At 36.5% G+C, this 14,245-nt stretch overlaps 1 protein-coding gene across 4 annotated transcripts in view; it reads right to left on the bottom strand.

Moving 5' to 3' along the window:
- Positions 1-742: 742 nt before the first annotated feature.
- The window catches only part of rtn1a (reticulon 1a), a 33,095-nt gene continuing 19,592 nt past the window's right edge, over positions 743-14,245 (bottom strand). For 3 of the 4 annotated variants that reach the window (XM_051125628.1, XM_051125626.1, XM_051125630.1), the window contains 6 exons: positions 5,256-5,463; positions 5,027-5,165; positions 4,513-4,582; positions 3,982-4,028; positions 1,713-1,771; positions 743-1,618 (listed from right to left, as the gene is read on the bottom strand). In XM_051125628.1, the coding sequence (XP_050981585.1) occupies positions 1,579-1,618; positions 1,713-1,771; positions 3,982-4,028; positions 4,513-4,582; positions 5,027-5,165; positions 5,256-5,463 (563 nt within the window). In that variant the 3' untranslated portion in view covers positions 743-1,578. Of the gene's footprint in view, positions 1,619-1,712; positions 1,772-3,981; positions 4,029-4,512; positions 4,583-5,026; positions 5,166-5,255; positions 5,464-10,593; positions 10,609-14,245 lie in introns of all 4 variants that reach the window. The other variant, XM_051125629.1, reaches the window with a different exon arrangement.

Consider the following 14,245-nt stretch of genomic DNA (forward strand, 5'->3'; position numbering starts at 1 on the left):
ATTTGTCAATTGCTTTGTGAGGAACAGACCAAAAAGTTTGTCTGTATATATATATTGACCAATTGCGAGTTTATATCTCACAGTTCTGACTTTATAACTCAATTGCAAATTTATATCTCAGTTCTGACTTTATAACTCATAATTGCGAGTTTATATCTCACAATTCTGACTTTATTTCTCAGAATTGCAAGTTTATATCTGACAATTCTGAGAAAGAGTCAGTTGTGAAATGTAAACTTACTTGCGAAAAAAGTCAACTACATTTTTTATTTTTTCATTAAGTGGTGGGCTTCCACGGTGAACTTTTGATAACTAAAAAAAAAAAAATTTTTTACTACTGTATTTCAACTACTACTGTAAAACCTTAATAAATTAATATGAAATAACCTTTAAACAGTAAACAAATTTTTCAGAGTAATGTATTAATTATTTTAATTTTACTCATTTATTTGTATATTAGTGCTGGCTAATTTTAAATTACCACAACTGGTATGGTAGTGGTAGTGTGGTAACTGCACTCTCTCAGATAAATTTCATGTTTTTTCCTAATTCATGGTTCATTTTATGGCATAGGTTCTCGTATACTCGTAAGTTCACCCATTAGTTTTCCATAAGATTTGTGCACCAAGTCGTCTGAAGCTCTACAATAGCTTTGTGAGGAACAGACCAAAACGTTTGTGTCTGTATATATGTATTGACCTTCTATTAGTATATTTTGCTCTGAATGACAAGAGACCAACCCTTCTACATTAAGGAACATTTATTTTTCCCATTCGTTAATTAAATACAGAGTGCAAATAGTTAAAGACTTTAAAATAACTGAACACTGAACATCGTACAAAGTTGGACAGAGTTTAGTACAGCTGGAGCTCTGCAGTCTGACAATCAGGTGCCCTAGAGAAGGACCACAAAGCTTGTCTTTAAACACCTACACGTTTCCCTACGGTTCTGCAAAAATTACAGTTACACATTTAGTAATAACATCTTCAAATTATCATTGTGCTCGAATACACAGAAAAGAACAAAAAAAATCCACAATTCAACTCGATATTAATAAGTATGTCTGTACACAGAGCCACTCTACCAGTGACGGTGAACTGAAGCAATTAATCGACATGGCAGCAGGAGATTATATGACAGGCATGATTTTCATTTTCGTGTCACATTTTACAGCAGGAAATATGCACTGCAAAATAAAGCAGAGAGAGGAAGAGCACTGCAGAGATAGCAAATATTTACTCAAGACTGGACTTCATGCACTTAAAGTAAGCAATGGAAGAGAGAAGCACTGTGTGTGTCCCTCTGGTATATCTATAGCACTACGATCGCCCACAAGGTGTCATTTTTGTGTTAGTTACTTATGCAGGGATTCACCTGTGACTGGCAACAGTGGGGGGGTTTATTGGTGCCATTATACTAACATGATGAACTTTTTTTTTTTGTTGTTGTTGTTGATTTTTTTTTTTTTTAATTCATTTTTGAGGTGACATTGGCCTCCTGTGTAGTTGGGGTCCTTCAGTGCTGGCAAAAGTTGTAGTTTTACTGGCTATAGTGTTTACTTGTACAGAAGCGAAGAGTTTATTCCTTCTTTTTGGCCCCAGGAACCTTTTCTCTAATTCTGAAAAGCGAAAAAAAAATTAGGCAGGTTAATTATATGTTAAAAAATAAAAAAATACAAAAAAATGGAATTTCAATATTTATACAGAACTCACTTTCCCATTATCGAGTTAACCTGGGTGCGCACCAGTCCTAAGTATTGATCAATCTGTGTCTGAAAGGGAGAAAAGACTGTGAGGATTCACCATACACAAGATGGGCATCAAAAGAATCAATACTAAAACAAAACCAATAACCACTCAATATAGAAGCTTGTTTCTGCCATGGGATGTTAAAGAAAAAAAGGTAACTCCAATTTTTTGCTCACAATTCAGATTTAATCACCTTTTTATTCTATACCAGAAACAAATAATTGCAAGATATAAACACAGAATCAGAATTTTAATCTCAGAATTCTTGCAATTCATCTCAGAGTCTTGCAATTATTTTTTTGTTTCTCACAATTGAATTGCAAGAGAAATTGAGATTTTATATTTTAATCCAATGGTGGAAACGAACTCCCATAATTCACTACTTTTATTTTATTGTATTTTTTTTACTAAATGTATTTGAGTAATTTATTGGATTGTTTACTTGATTCAAAATTATAAGCATAAATATAGCTGCAAGCAGCGATTACTGAGGTTCAAGTGCTTTAAGGCATTTAAGTACATATAAAAAAAGACATTACATATTTATCAAGCCTGTAACAACCTAAATCAATCGTTAAAAAAACATTTCTGGAAAATTCAGGACATTAACCATAGAAAAATGATATTTTTTAACATTTATTAGCGTTATAATGCCAGCTGTGGTCTGATCTCCCCTATACTTTGCATGCTTGTTTAGAATCACCTGTCGCATATGCTCAGCAGGTTTCGTGAAGTTCTGAGTCTTCGTTTGGGCTTTATAGGCTTTTGGGTATATTTGAAAAGATCCCTTTTCTAAATGACCCCAAAGGGTAAATTTCAACATTTTTTGATAATTATTGACCTACACTCTTAAAAATAAAGGTGCTTTAAAAGGTTCTTCACAGCAATGCCATAGAAGAACCATTTTTGGTTCCACAATGAACCATTCAGTCAAAGGTTCTTCAAAGAACCATCTCTTTCTTACCTTTTTATAATCTAAAGAACCTTCTTTCACCATGAACCTTTTGTGACACAAGGTTCTTCAGATGTTAAAAGTTCTCTATGGAACCATTTAAACAAAACAAATTTGATCGGCCTCCGTTAAACTTGTCTAATAGGTGGTCAGGGTTCATCAGCCAATGGTGGCTATATTTTTTAAGATACGCAAATGTCCTTATAGATGCTTTCAGCACTTTGGACCAAGAACGTGCGTACCAATTTTCATGTCGATAGGACAAAAGGTTACGTAGTTATGGCCGTTCTTATGTTTTTTCTCCTCATATAGCACCACCAAGTGGCCAAGCTCCACAATTTTTTTCATGTGACCTCAGGGCTTGAAGGTATGTCATTCTGTTCAAAAGTTATAGTTATTTTAATAAAGGTGGCCCTGCCCCTTTTAAACATTTTGGCATCCCTTTGCGACGGAGAGTCGAAAGTTAATCTTTTTTTTTTTTTTTGATAATTATTGATATTCGCTCTCCAGAGAATCTTCCTGCACTGGTTTGGTTCTGACTGGGCAAAAACCCTAGGACTTGTTCGCAAAGGTACGTTTTTCCAAAAATACTAAATATCCGAAAATTTCACCAGGGTGACGGATGAATATGAGGCGTGCGTTTTGTCTGGTGTGAGCCAAGGATTCAAATGACACTTCAGCCTGCGGCGAACGGTTTGGAGCGATTTTGTACTTTTGATCACTGTAGTGCCCCCGTCAGGCTGATTGGGGCGAGACTTGGTGACAATGTAGACCAGGTGTCACCAGACCCGGTCCTGGAGGGTCGATGTCCCTGCAGATTTTAGCTTCAACCTTAATCAAACACACCTGAACCATCGAATCAAGGTCTTACTAGGTATACTTGAACCTTCCAGGCAGGTGTGTTGAGGAAAGTTAGAGGTAAACTCTGCAGGACACCGGCCCTCCAGCAACAAGTTTGGTGACCCCTGATGTAGACAGTATGAGTACTACCATCCCTCCAAGTTTCAGGTCTGTACAATTTAATGGTTTGGTCTGCCTGATCAGTTTTTCTACGTGGAGATCACTACACGCTTGAACCCCTAATATCAAAATAAAGCAGTTTTAATTTAATGTAACTTTTTAAAGTAAAGGTGTATGTTTAATAGCATTAGTTATCACTCAGAATTGGTATTGAGTATTATGAAATTTCACTGGTATAGGTATCGACATCCTAAGTTCTGATATTGTGGCAAAATATGGACCTTAAAAGAAAGACAGTTGTGGAAATTGGGAAAGCATTACCTGGTATTTCTCGTAAACCAATGGCACAGTAAACATGGAAACCACAGCTAAAGAGAGAAAGACCAAAAAGAGATCAGTCAGGACAACTGAACTGCTCTCCCAGAATGCTGTGTGGTGTCACTTGATTAAAGTTGTTTGAGGTTATAACACCCTGACCCACAGCTGTGTGTGTGTGTGTGTGTGTATGCGACATGGAATTTTGAGTGTGTACTTAAGACATGGAATGAAATCAGATGGCAAACACACAACGTAATAGAAACTGCTGATTATTTCTTTGAAAATCATTTCTTCTTTAAGAATCAGCACTGATATAGGATGTGGAATTTTAAATTCCAAGACATTAACTAGAGCTCTGCACCCATTGGTTTAGAGCATGAAAATGTGTATTGTGTACGCTAACTATAATAATATTTCCCAATATTGCTGTTTTTTTTTTTCTATATTTGATCAAAGAAATGCAGTCTTGGTGAGCCTGTGAGATTCTTTTACAAAACGTTTAAATGGTAGTGTACGTTTGTGCCGTTTTCTTACCCAGAATCAACAAGGTCAGGCCATTAAACAGAGCTCCAACATAGGTCAACAACCACATCAACACTGCAAACTAAACACACATATATGATGTCAAATCATCTTCACAACTTTTAAATCCTTTAAAGGAGCACTCAGTAACTTTTCACACAAAATTAACAGTGCTTTTATATCTTTAAAATTATGTAATCTGACATGAGATGAAGACTTTAGTCATATTAGTGGCCTACAACTGCTGTTTTATTCTGTATGTGGGTGCCACTCATGGTTTGAGATCACACGATGAGCCAAATGCAACCTTAAAAATGACTTTCGGTTCCAAAATATGCCCACAAATAGTTATTTCTACCAAGGCATCTGTATGAAGTCCAACACCACTGTTGTATCAACCAGTGAAACGAAATTAGTGAGTGCACTTATAATACTCAAGGTTATCTCAAGTTTGGCTTTTAAAATGAAATTGCAATAGTATCAGAAAATAAGAGCATGTAATGTTCATCAGCTAGTATGTTTTTACCTTTATGGAGTCGACCAGATCTTGAACCAGGAACAGCCTGCGGAGCTCCTTCATGGTTGAGTTGATGTACAGCTGAGTCTTATCCACATACTTACTGATCTGATCTGCAGAGAGAGCGATCTCCACCTCCAGATAGGCCCTGAAAACATGAGAAGCCACGAGAGTGAATGAACAGATTCATTGCTCAATATGTAGAGAAGTGGAAAAACAAAACTGATATTGGACTAACTTGAAGGGGTGGCCCTCATCGGTTTTTTGCACTGCCTGCAGGACTGATTTGTAGACTCGGAAACTGATGGTTGCGGAGAGGACAGCCAGAGCGAGGTACGCTATAACACTCACCACGCTGAACTGGGTTAAAGAGAACAGCAGCAGCAAGACGCTGCCAAACACCAGTCCAGACTGCTTCAAATCCCGCCAATGTAACAGATCTACCACTAAGGAGAGGGAGAAAAACAAGCAGAAAGGTGATCAAAACAAGAACCATGTCAGTTCTTATGTAGAATTGTGCACAGATTTTACAGTGAGATATTACAGCATGAACCTGATTGGTCAGTATCATATATACATAATCACAGGTCGCAAGTGCACGCTCTACACTTCTATTTTAGTTCATTAATTCTGCTCTGTAAACTATTATCTACTTGGCATCTAAAATTAGCAGCTGTTTAGTATTTGTGTTTCACTTACTATGTAGTTACAGCTTTGGATTAATGGAGAAGTCCACTTCCAGACCAACAATTTACAAATAATGTACTCACCTCCTTGTCATCCAAGATGTTCATGTCTTTCTTTCTTCAGTCGTAAAGAAATAATGTTTTTTGAGGAAAACATTTCAGCATTTTTCCCCATAGAATGGACTGCTTTGGGGTCCCAATTTTTAACTTTCAAAATGCAGTTTAAATGCGGCTTCAAACGATCCCAGCCGAGGAAGAAGGGTCTAGCCTATCAATCGGTTATTTTAATAAAAATAATACAATGTACATACTTTTTAATGCCAAACGCTCCTGTGTTCCTGTTCGTGACAGTTAGGGTATGTTGGAAAACTCCCATCTCATGTTCTCCCTCAACTTCAAAATCGTCCTATATCGCTGTTTTACCTTTTTTTGTTAAGCGTGTTTGATCTTCTTTTCATGTTCACTTTGCAAAGACTGGGTCTGAACTTCTGCAATGATGTAGGATGATTTTGAAATGATTTTTGAAGTTGAGGGAGAAAATATGGTCAGAGTTTTTCGACATACCCTAACTGTCTTGAGCCAGAATACACAAAGTTCAAGGACTGCAAGGCAAGACGAGCGTTTGAGATTTAAATTGTTTTTTGTTTTTTTTTTAAGACCCTTCTTCCTCAGCTGGGATAGTTTACAACCGCATTTAAACTGCATTTTGGAAGTTCAAAATCGGGGCACCATATCAGTCCATTATATGGGGAAAAATGCTGAAATGTTTTCCTCAAAAAACATTATTTCTTTACGACTGAAGAAAGAAAGACATGAACATCTTGGATGACAAGGGGGTCAGTACATTATTTGTAAATTGTTCTGGAAGTGGAGTTCTCCTTTAATTCATTCATTCAAGTGTACATACAAATGTGCATGTGAAATATGCCCATGAACATTTTTATAAATCATGATTCATCAAAAACCTTGGTACAACAATGAATCTAAATTTATGAAAAAATGTAGAAACAACTGAAACCACACATGCAAAAACATACTCTGGGTGGCCTTATAAACACGTCAACATAAAATTCTATACATAAATACTTAATCTTAAATATATTTCATCATAGTACAAGATTGAGAAAGAGTGTGTTATTACTTGTGCTGCAAGGTTTCTTTGCATAAAAAACTTGACTAATCTTGGTCTGTATAAAAGGTGTTTATTGTGTGTTTTTAAGTGGTTTTAAAGACGTCACAAGTGCTGTTGCTCGAGAATCATATGCTCTTTGGCGAGTGAGTGTCTTTGGAGACAAAAGGCTGTGGGGAAAGCCCTTTTATGGAGATCGTATAGTTGTATTGTGCAAATTACTAACTTCAGGCATGTTGTTGCTTATTTAAGGCACTTTTGTTTCTGTAGTGCTTTATACAAATACAGACTGTGTTGAAGCTTAAAGGGACAGTTCACCCAAAAATGAAAAGTTTGTCATTAATTACCCTTATGTTGCTCCAAACCCATAAGATTTTTTTCATCTTCGGAACACAAATTAAGATGTTCTTGATGAAATCCGAGAGCATTCTGACCCTTTATAGACATCAACAAAATGTTTAAGGCCCATGTGACATCAGTGGTGCAAATGTAATTTTATAAAGCTATGAGAATACTTTTTGTGCACAAAGAAAACAAAAATAATGACTTTATTCAACAATTTCTTCTCAGAACACAACGAAGTTCTTACTACCTTTCTGGGCCTTGAACATTGTGTTGCTGCCTATGCTGGGTCAGAGAGCTCTTCATCAAAATATGACTACATATTACTTTACATAATACATAATACTTTATTTGTATTCTGAAGATGAACGAAAGTCATGTGGGTTTGCAACGACACAAGGGTGAGCAATTAATGACAGAATTTTCATTTCTGGGTAACCCAAGTTCAGATCCATCAGCTATAGGCAGTTTTACAAAAGGCAGCTATGTTGTTATTAATCTCAAATCAGTTCAATGTGTGATTTATTTTAGGTTCAATACTAGAGTCAATGTTGCAAAATATGATTCAGCTCTACAGAAAACTATAATACCATCATCAGCATAAATCAGTTCATGTTTTGGCAGTCAATGCTGTCATATAGATAAATTACTGAAGGTTAAGTGAATTTTTTCTTGACTGTACTCATCATGCATTTTCCATGAAGAGAACATGTGTAACCTTGAGGCTATCAGTTCACACCTGTCTACCTCTCACAGCACCTGTTGTCAACTTATCTAACCCTAACCATCTGGGTGCACACACTACTGGGTTAATTATTTCTGTTGGGTAAGACAGTACAAATAGTCAAGTTATCAGAAGTGCAGTAATATAATCAACACTCACACAGTGAGCTATGAGCCTTCACCATGCTAACGTAAACTTTTAAAAATATACAGTAGCACTGAAATTGAGAGGTGCATGAAGGTTACACCTTTTAAATTGCAGGTTTACTTTGGCCTGTGGTAGAGTAGGCCTATATCCATGTAAAATGGCACGGATAAAAGGGAAAACCTAGTCTATGGTGAAATTATCATGACTATACATAGGGGAGATAAATTTATTTCTCCAACGTCATTACAGACATGTACCATCTTAAGTTTCAGTGGTAATCCCGCTTGGCGCGACCTAATGTTAAGTGTTTAGCTCACAGGGTCACCTCATGCAGGATTCAAACCTTTTGGTTACCGGCCCCGATGTGGATGTCACAATCATCCAGATACAAATCTGTACAACTACCATTCAAATTTACAAATCAGTCCCACGGTTCTCCAAAAGCAAATCATTTATTTAAGTACAGCTTCATTAGGAATGTGTTTTGTGAGCTTGCAGTACAGTATATGCATTAAACAAATTAAAACAAAGCTCAAATTTATTTTATTATAGGTCAGAACACACTACTCCTGCTCTAAGAGCCAATCCGTAGACGGAAACGTGAAACATTACGAAGCTTATATTTGCTATTGATGTGAATCTGACTGATAATAAACAAATAACGTCTTGTACTACTCATTTGCTGCTTTTCGTATAATATTTAGAAGGGAAGTAGCAATGCGGTATGTTACAGTCCTAGATGCTGATTGGTCAATATAGCATTCTAGCCATGCTAAAGTAGCACAATACATTCACAGGATGTGTCGACGTCAACGCCTCTCGTTTACTTTGAATGAAGTGACATCAACTACTGCCGAACTGAATTGTGGGTCTGTTGTGACGTGTCACTGGCGTTGCTTGTGGGAGAAGTTAAAAACTTTTCAATTTTTCAAGTGCCAACGCAAGCGCCAATCAGATCGTCTTATGCAAATAGCCTAGCACAGACGCTAGCCAATCCTGTTCATGCAACACCAGAAAAGTAATGTGATTGGCTGTTGTCACTATAACGGTCTCGTCAGCACCAAGCTTCAGACACGCCCGGTGTGAATGTACCATTATGCTCATCAAAGCTGCATTTATCTGAACAAAAATGAAGTAAAAACTGTAATATTATAAAATATTACAAAAATACGTTTTTTATTATATATTTTCAAATCTTTATTTATTCCTGTGATGGCAAAGCTAAATTTTTTTAGCAGCTATGTGTCACATGATCCTTCATAAATCATAATATGCTGATTCGCTGCTTTGCTGCTCAAAAAGCATTATCATCAATGTTTAAAACAGTTACTGCTTAATATTTTTTGTGGAAATCGTGATTTATTTTTCCAGGATTCATTGATAAATAGCAAGTTTTATTCGAAACGGAAGTCTTTTGTAACACTATAAATGTTTTTATTGCCACTTTTGATCAATTTAATGCATCCTTGATAAATAAAAGTAATAATTTATTAACACTTACTGACCCCAAACTTTTGAACGGTAGTGTATATACTGTAAAAACAGCTATGACCCATCCATTTGGTCAGCCAAAGAGAATTTCTTTGCATTCTTGTGTGCAAGTTCCTTCTAATAATTATGATACTTCACGTCCAAGCAAGTGTGTGAAATTGTGGACAGGTATCTAAGAAAAGCAGAACTTTCTTCTCAAACTGCTGTAGGAAAACACATTCCACCTTTCCATCACCTTTCCAGCCCAAATATCACAAAGGCAACACAAATAGAACTTGTTGCCATGAGAACCAGCAGATTGAGATCTCTGAATCATCTCTTCAGGCTCTGCAGCAACCGAGAGTTCCCTATAACTAACGTGTTTTTATTTTTAACACCTGTTTTTTCACACCTTTGTTGCGGCTTCAGAAGAAACTATTACACTCGCGGAAGCTGGTCTGTCACACTCTAGCGTGTGCGCGACATCTGTAGTCCCCTGTGTGATTCTCCCATCAGTCCCGCAGGGCTAAATTTAGCCTGGCAGAGCTTAGAGGAGGGCAGAAATATCGGCCATTTTTATCTCGAGATTTTTGCTCGAGTCCAAGTACCAAGATGAAGTGCAGACTTCACATTTAACTGATCATTTAAACACTGTCAAATATTCTTAATAACTTCTGTTTGTCTCTCACTAATAATGTAAATCGAAAAATACAAAAACTTTAAGATAACTATAACCTCCAATGATGATATACTTCCCTGCTCTGATAAATCCTTCAGTTAACTGACTCTCTAAATAGAACAAGACTAAAAATAGCAACGTCCACACTCTTTCTCCTTCCACACACCTTTAAGTATTTACTTAACTAACGTAGACTGATATTAGACTATTGTTTAAGGACATATAGAAGTTCGGTGACTATAAAATCACATATGGACACTAAAGCGCCACTAATTTCCCTTCCATCCATCAAAACCACTGATGTCTGTAGTTAATTCCATCACTGTAAACAAGTCTCAAAAGTCTCTGATTTTTATTCTAAAACACCAAAGCTGACAGAAGACAGAGAAAGCTACTGACCTGAACCACCCATGACTGCAGACAGCAAGAAAAAGAGAGAGAGACAGTGAGTGGGAACGCACACAAAAGGAGAGAAAGGCAGAGAAACAGAGGGAGGGGGACCGGCTCATACTACCATTGGCTAATAATGGACACACACACACACAAACACCACACACACACACATTCATACAGCACAGAGGGTGACAAATAGCCCAGACTGAAACACAAACACAATCAAAAATCAAAATTATGTGACCCTTATACAGAACCTAATGAATCTAGCTTGTTTCATACGTCCTATGTGGCGAGTATGTGTGTGAGGAGAGAAAGAAAGGGGGCAGCAGCGGTTGCTATAGATACAGTGTTCCAGTTTTTCTTACACACATTGCTTAGGGGGCCAGCTTAAAATAAGAAGGTGGTGGTGGGGGGTAATTGTGTGCGTGTGTGCTAGTGTTTAAATGTCGGAGTATAATTATAGCATCAGAGATGCACATCCAGCTTGACAACCAGGCTAACATTATATCCAACCATTCACTTCCTGAGTAAAAGGTCAATGCCACAGGCAAAGGCCTGTTTGGAGTGCAGCAGCTGAATTCCGGAAGTAAAAAACGCATTCATTTTCTCCATCGCGGAACTGATTTTTAACGATAACTTATAAATCTTAAAAAACAAACCTACTTCCAGAATAAAAAAATTCTGATAATTTACTTAATCCCATGTCATATAATATGTTCATGTCTTTGTTTCTTCAATTGAAAAGAAATTAAGATTTTTGAGGAAAACATTCCAGGACTTTTCTCCATACAGTGGACTTCAATGGTGCCCAATGGGTTGAAGGTCCAAACTGTAGTTTTAATGCAGCTTCAAAGGGCTCTACACAATCCCAGCCAAAAAATAAGGGTCTTATCTTGCGAAACTATCAGTCATTTTCTAAAAAAAAATTAAAATGTATATACTTTTTAACTTCGAATGCTCCTCATACACTAGCTCAACTTCATGCATTATGTATTTAATGCATTTGTGTACTTCATGCATTTGTGGTTAAAAAGTATATAATTTTTTTTTTGTTTGTCAGCGCCAATAACCTTGTGGTTAGCGCGCCGAGTGCTTGCGGCGACCCGAGTTCGAATACCGTCTCAAGGTCCTTTGCTGATCCCGCTCCCCTTTCTCCACCCAGTACTTTCCTGTCATCTCTCTACTGTCCTGTCCATTAGGGCCCAAAAATATTTTTAAAAAAGTATATAATTTTTTATTTTTATTTTATTTTTTTTGGAAAATAACCAATCGTTTCGCTAGATAAAACCCTTATTTCTTGGCTGGGATCGTGTAGAGCAGTGGTTCTCAACTCTAGTCCTCGGGGCCCACTGCTCTGCACATTTTGTATGTCTCCCTCATTTAACGCACCTAATTCAGATCATCAGCTCATTAGGAGAAAGATCCATGAACTAAACTGAGTGTGTCAGATTCAGAAACATACAAAATTTGCAGAGCAGTGGGCCCCGAAGACTGGAGTTGAGAACCACTGATGTAGAGCCCTTTGAAGCTGCATTGAAACTGCAATTTGGACCTTTAACCCACTGACTCCCAAGTCCACTATAAGAAGAAAAATCCTGAAATGTTTTCCTCAAACACCTTAATATCTTTTCAACTGAAGGAAGAAAGACATAAACCTCTTGGATGACATGGGGGTGAGTAAATTATCAGGAAATTTTTATTCTAGAAGTAAACTAATCTTTTATGTATGTATATTTTGCAACTGTCGTAAAATATTTTGTTTCTATATGTGCAGTTAACATCTTTAAATCATTATTTCTCCATATATTTTGAATTTATTTCAATTCATTTTTCTTTTACTTATATTTGCAATGCTCCATGATTGAATTGTAGCTCAGTCATTAAAGCTGTTACACTGTACACTCTAAAATGCAGGGTTGTTTCAACCCAACTTTGGGTCAAATATGGACTAATCCAATTTTTGGGTTAAAAATTTAATTGAAAATTTCAACCCAAAGTTGGGTTGAAATAACCCAGTATTTTTGCAGTCTTGTACCTTTGTCTTTTTATTTTAAAATATCTTTTCCTTTAAAGCAAAGTTTATAATATTGTGATTCACCTTGTAGCTGGTTGATTGATTCATGGCTTATAACTTTTAATCAAAATCTTTTTAAAACTCCCCAAGAGAAAAATGTATGGGAAATACTTCTGGAAACACATTTCTTCTTATGGGACTGAAAGCCTGAATGTTCAATCAAAATAGTTGAATAACTAGAAATCTTGTTGTAGCGTATCATAAAAAGACTGCCTTGATCAGTTAGCAATATGCTAAGCTAGTACACAAAGCTATGAAACACATCATGGATCAGAAAGGGAGCATGTTTGACCGCCTTAAAACCTTTTCTACACTTGTGCACAATGCAACATTCCCATTGGACACTTTTTCGACTTTTCATGTGCATTTCCATTCACTGTCTGTATCTGTTCACCCTGAACATCCTTGTCATCTTTACTCATGTCATCATCTTTGTCTTCATTTTGCAGAGCACAAAAGAAGATATTTTGAAGAATGCTGAAAATCAACATTTTGGTTGCTACTGACTTCCATAGTAAAATTACATTTCTCAAAATACCTTCTTTTTTCTCTAAAATAAGAATGTCATGCAGGTTTGGAGCAACAAACCTGAGGGTGATGAGACAGTTTCCTCGTTTTATTGGTTGAATCTCTCTGAAACAAGTTAGCAGTGCCTTAGTCTTCGCTGAACAATGCTGTTTTTGTCTCATTTTGTGCCAGTTTAAGTTTTAATTAGGGTTGGTGGTAGCTTATTGGTTAATGATCTGGGCTGCTGACACGAAAATCTCAAAAATAGGTGACCCAGGCAGCAGAGTTACTGCGATCACAATCCTGTACATTCTCATACTCACGCATTACACTCCTAATCAGGACTCCAACGCACACACAAGCCTGGAAATTCCAGAGCTAAACAGGAAATAGAATCCAGCCCCACCAAACAATACAAATATAATTGTAATCTGGGGGGAATATATGTTCCTAATGTTTCACTGATTAGTTACGCATAACAGGGAAGTGGTGTGTCAAACAGATCTGTGGCAGAAAAACAGATATTTATCTCATTCCCTGCTATTCTAGGCCAATTATTATTATACTGAATTTTTAGAAATGCCTCTATATTCATAAACATTGTGTACACAGTCTACATAACTAAGCTTCCGTATCCAAGAGCATGCATATATGCATACTTCATATTTTACATATATTATTCTTGGTTTTATAAAGTGTAATCATGAAAAATATTCTGTCCTGGCATTAGAAACCCTATTGTTCAATCCATTAATTACCACATTAGAATATTTATTTTACTTACTTTTATTTAATTTCCTAGTACAGACAAATCTATATAGACGTTTTAAAACAGTGACTTCAGGCCTGAGTAGTTTTAAAAATATAGCACTAAATGTTTTATATATTTATGTGTTGTTTTATACATGTCTCTGCGTGCATGAGAATGCAGTAAGATGGGTCTAGGCTCTAGAGACTTTGATATGAATCATCAAAAAAAACAAAAAAAAAACAAGAAATGATTTCATAGTGATGTCACACGGTCATGCAGGGAAGACGTCATCACATACAAATCACATAAATATAGAGACAAAC

The sequence above is a fragment of the Labeo rohita genome, chromosome 13 (genome assembly GCF_022985175.1).
Source record: "Labeo rohita strain BAU-BD-2019 chromosome 13, IGBB_LRoh.1.0, whole genome shotgun sequence".
Classification (NCBI taxonomy): Eukaryota; Metazoa; Chordata; class Actinopteri; order Cypriniformes; family Cyprinidae; genus Labeo; species Labeo rohita.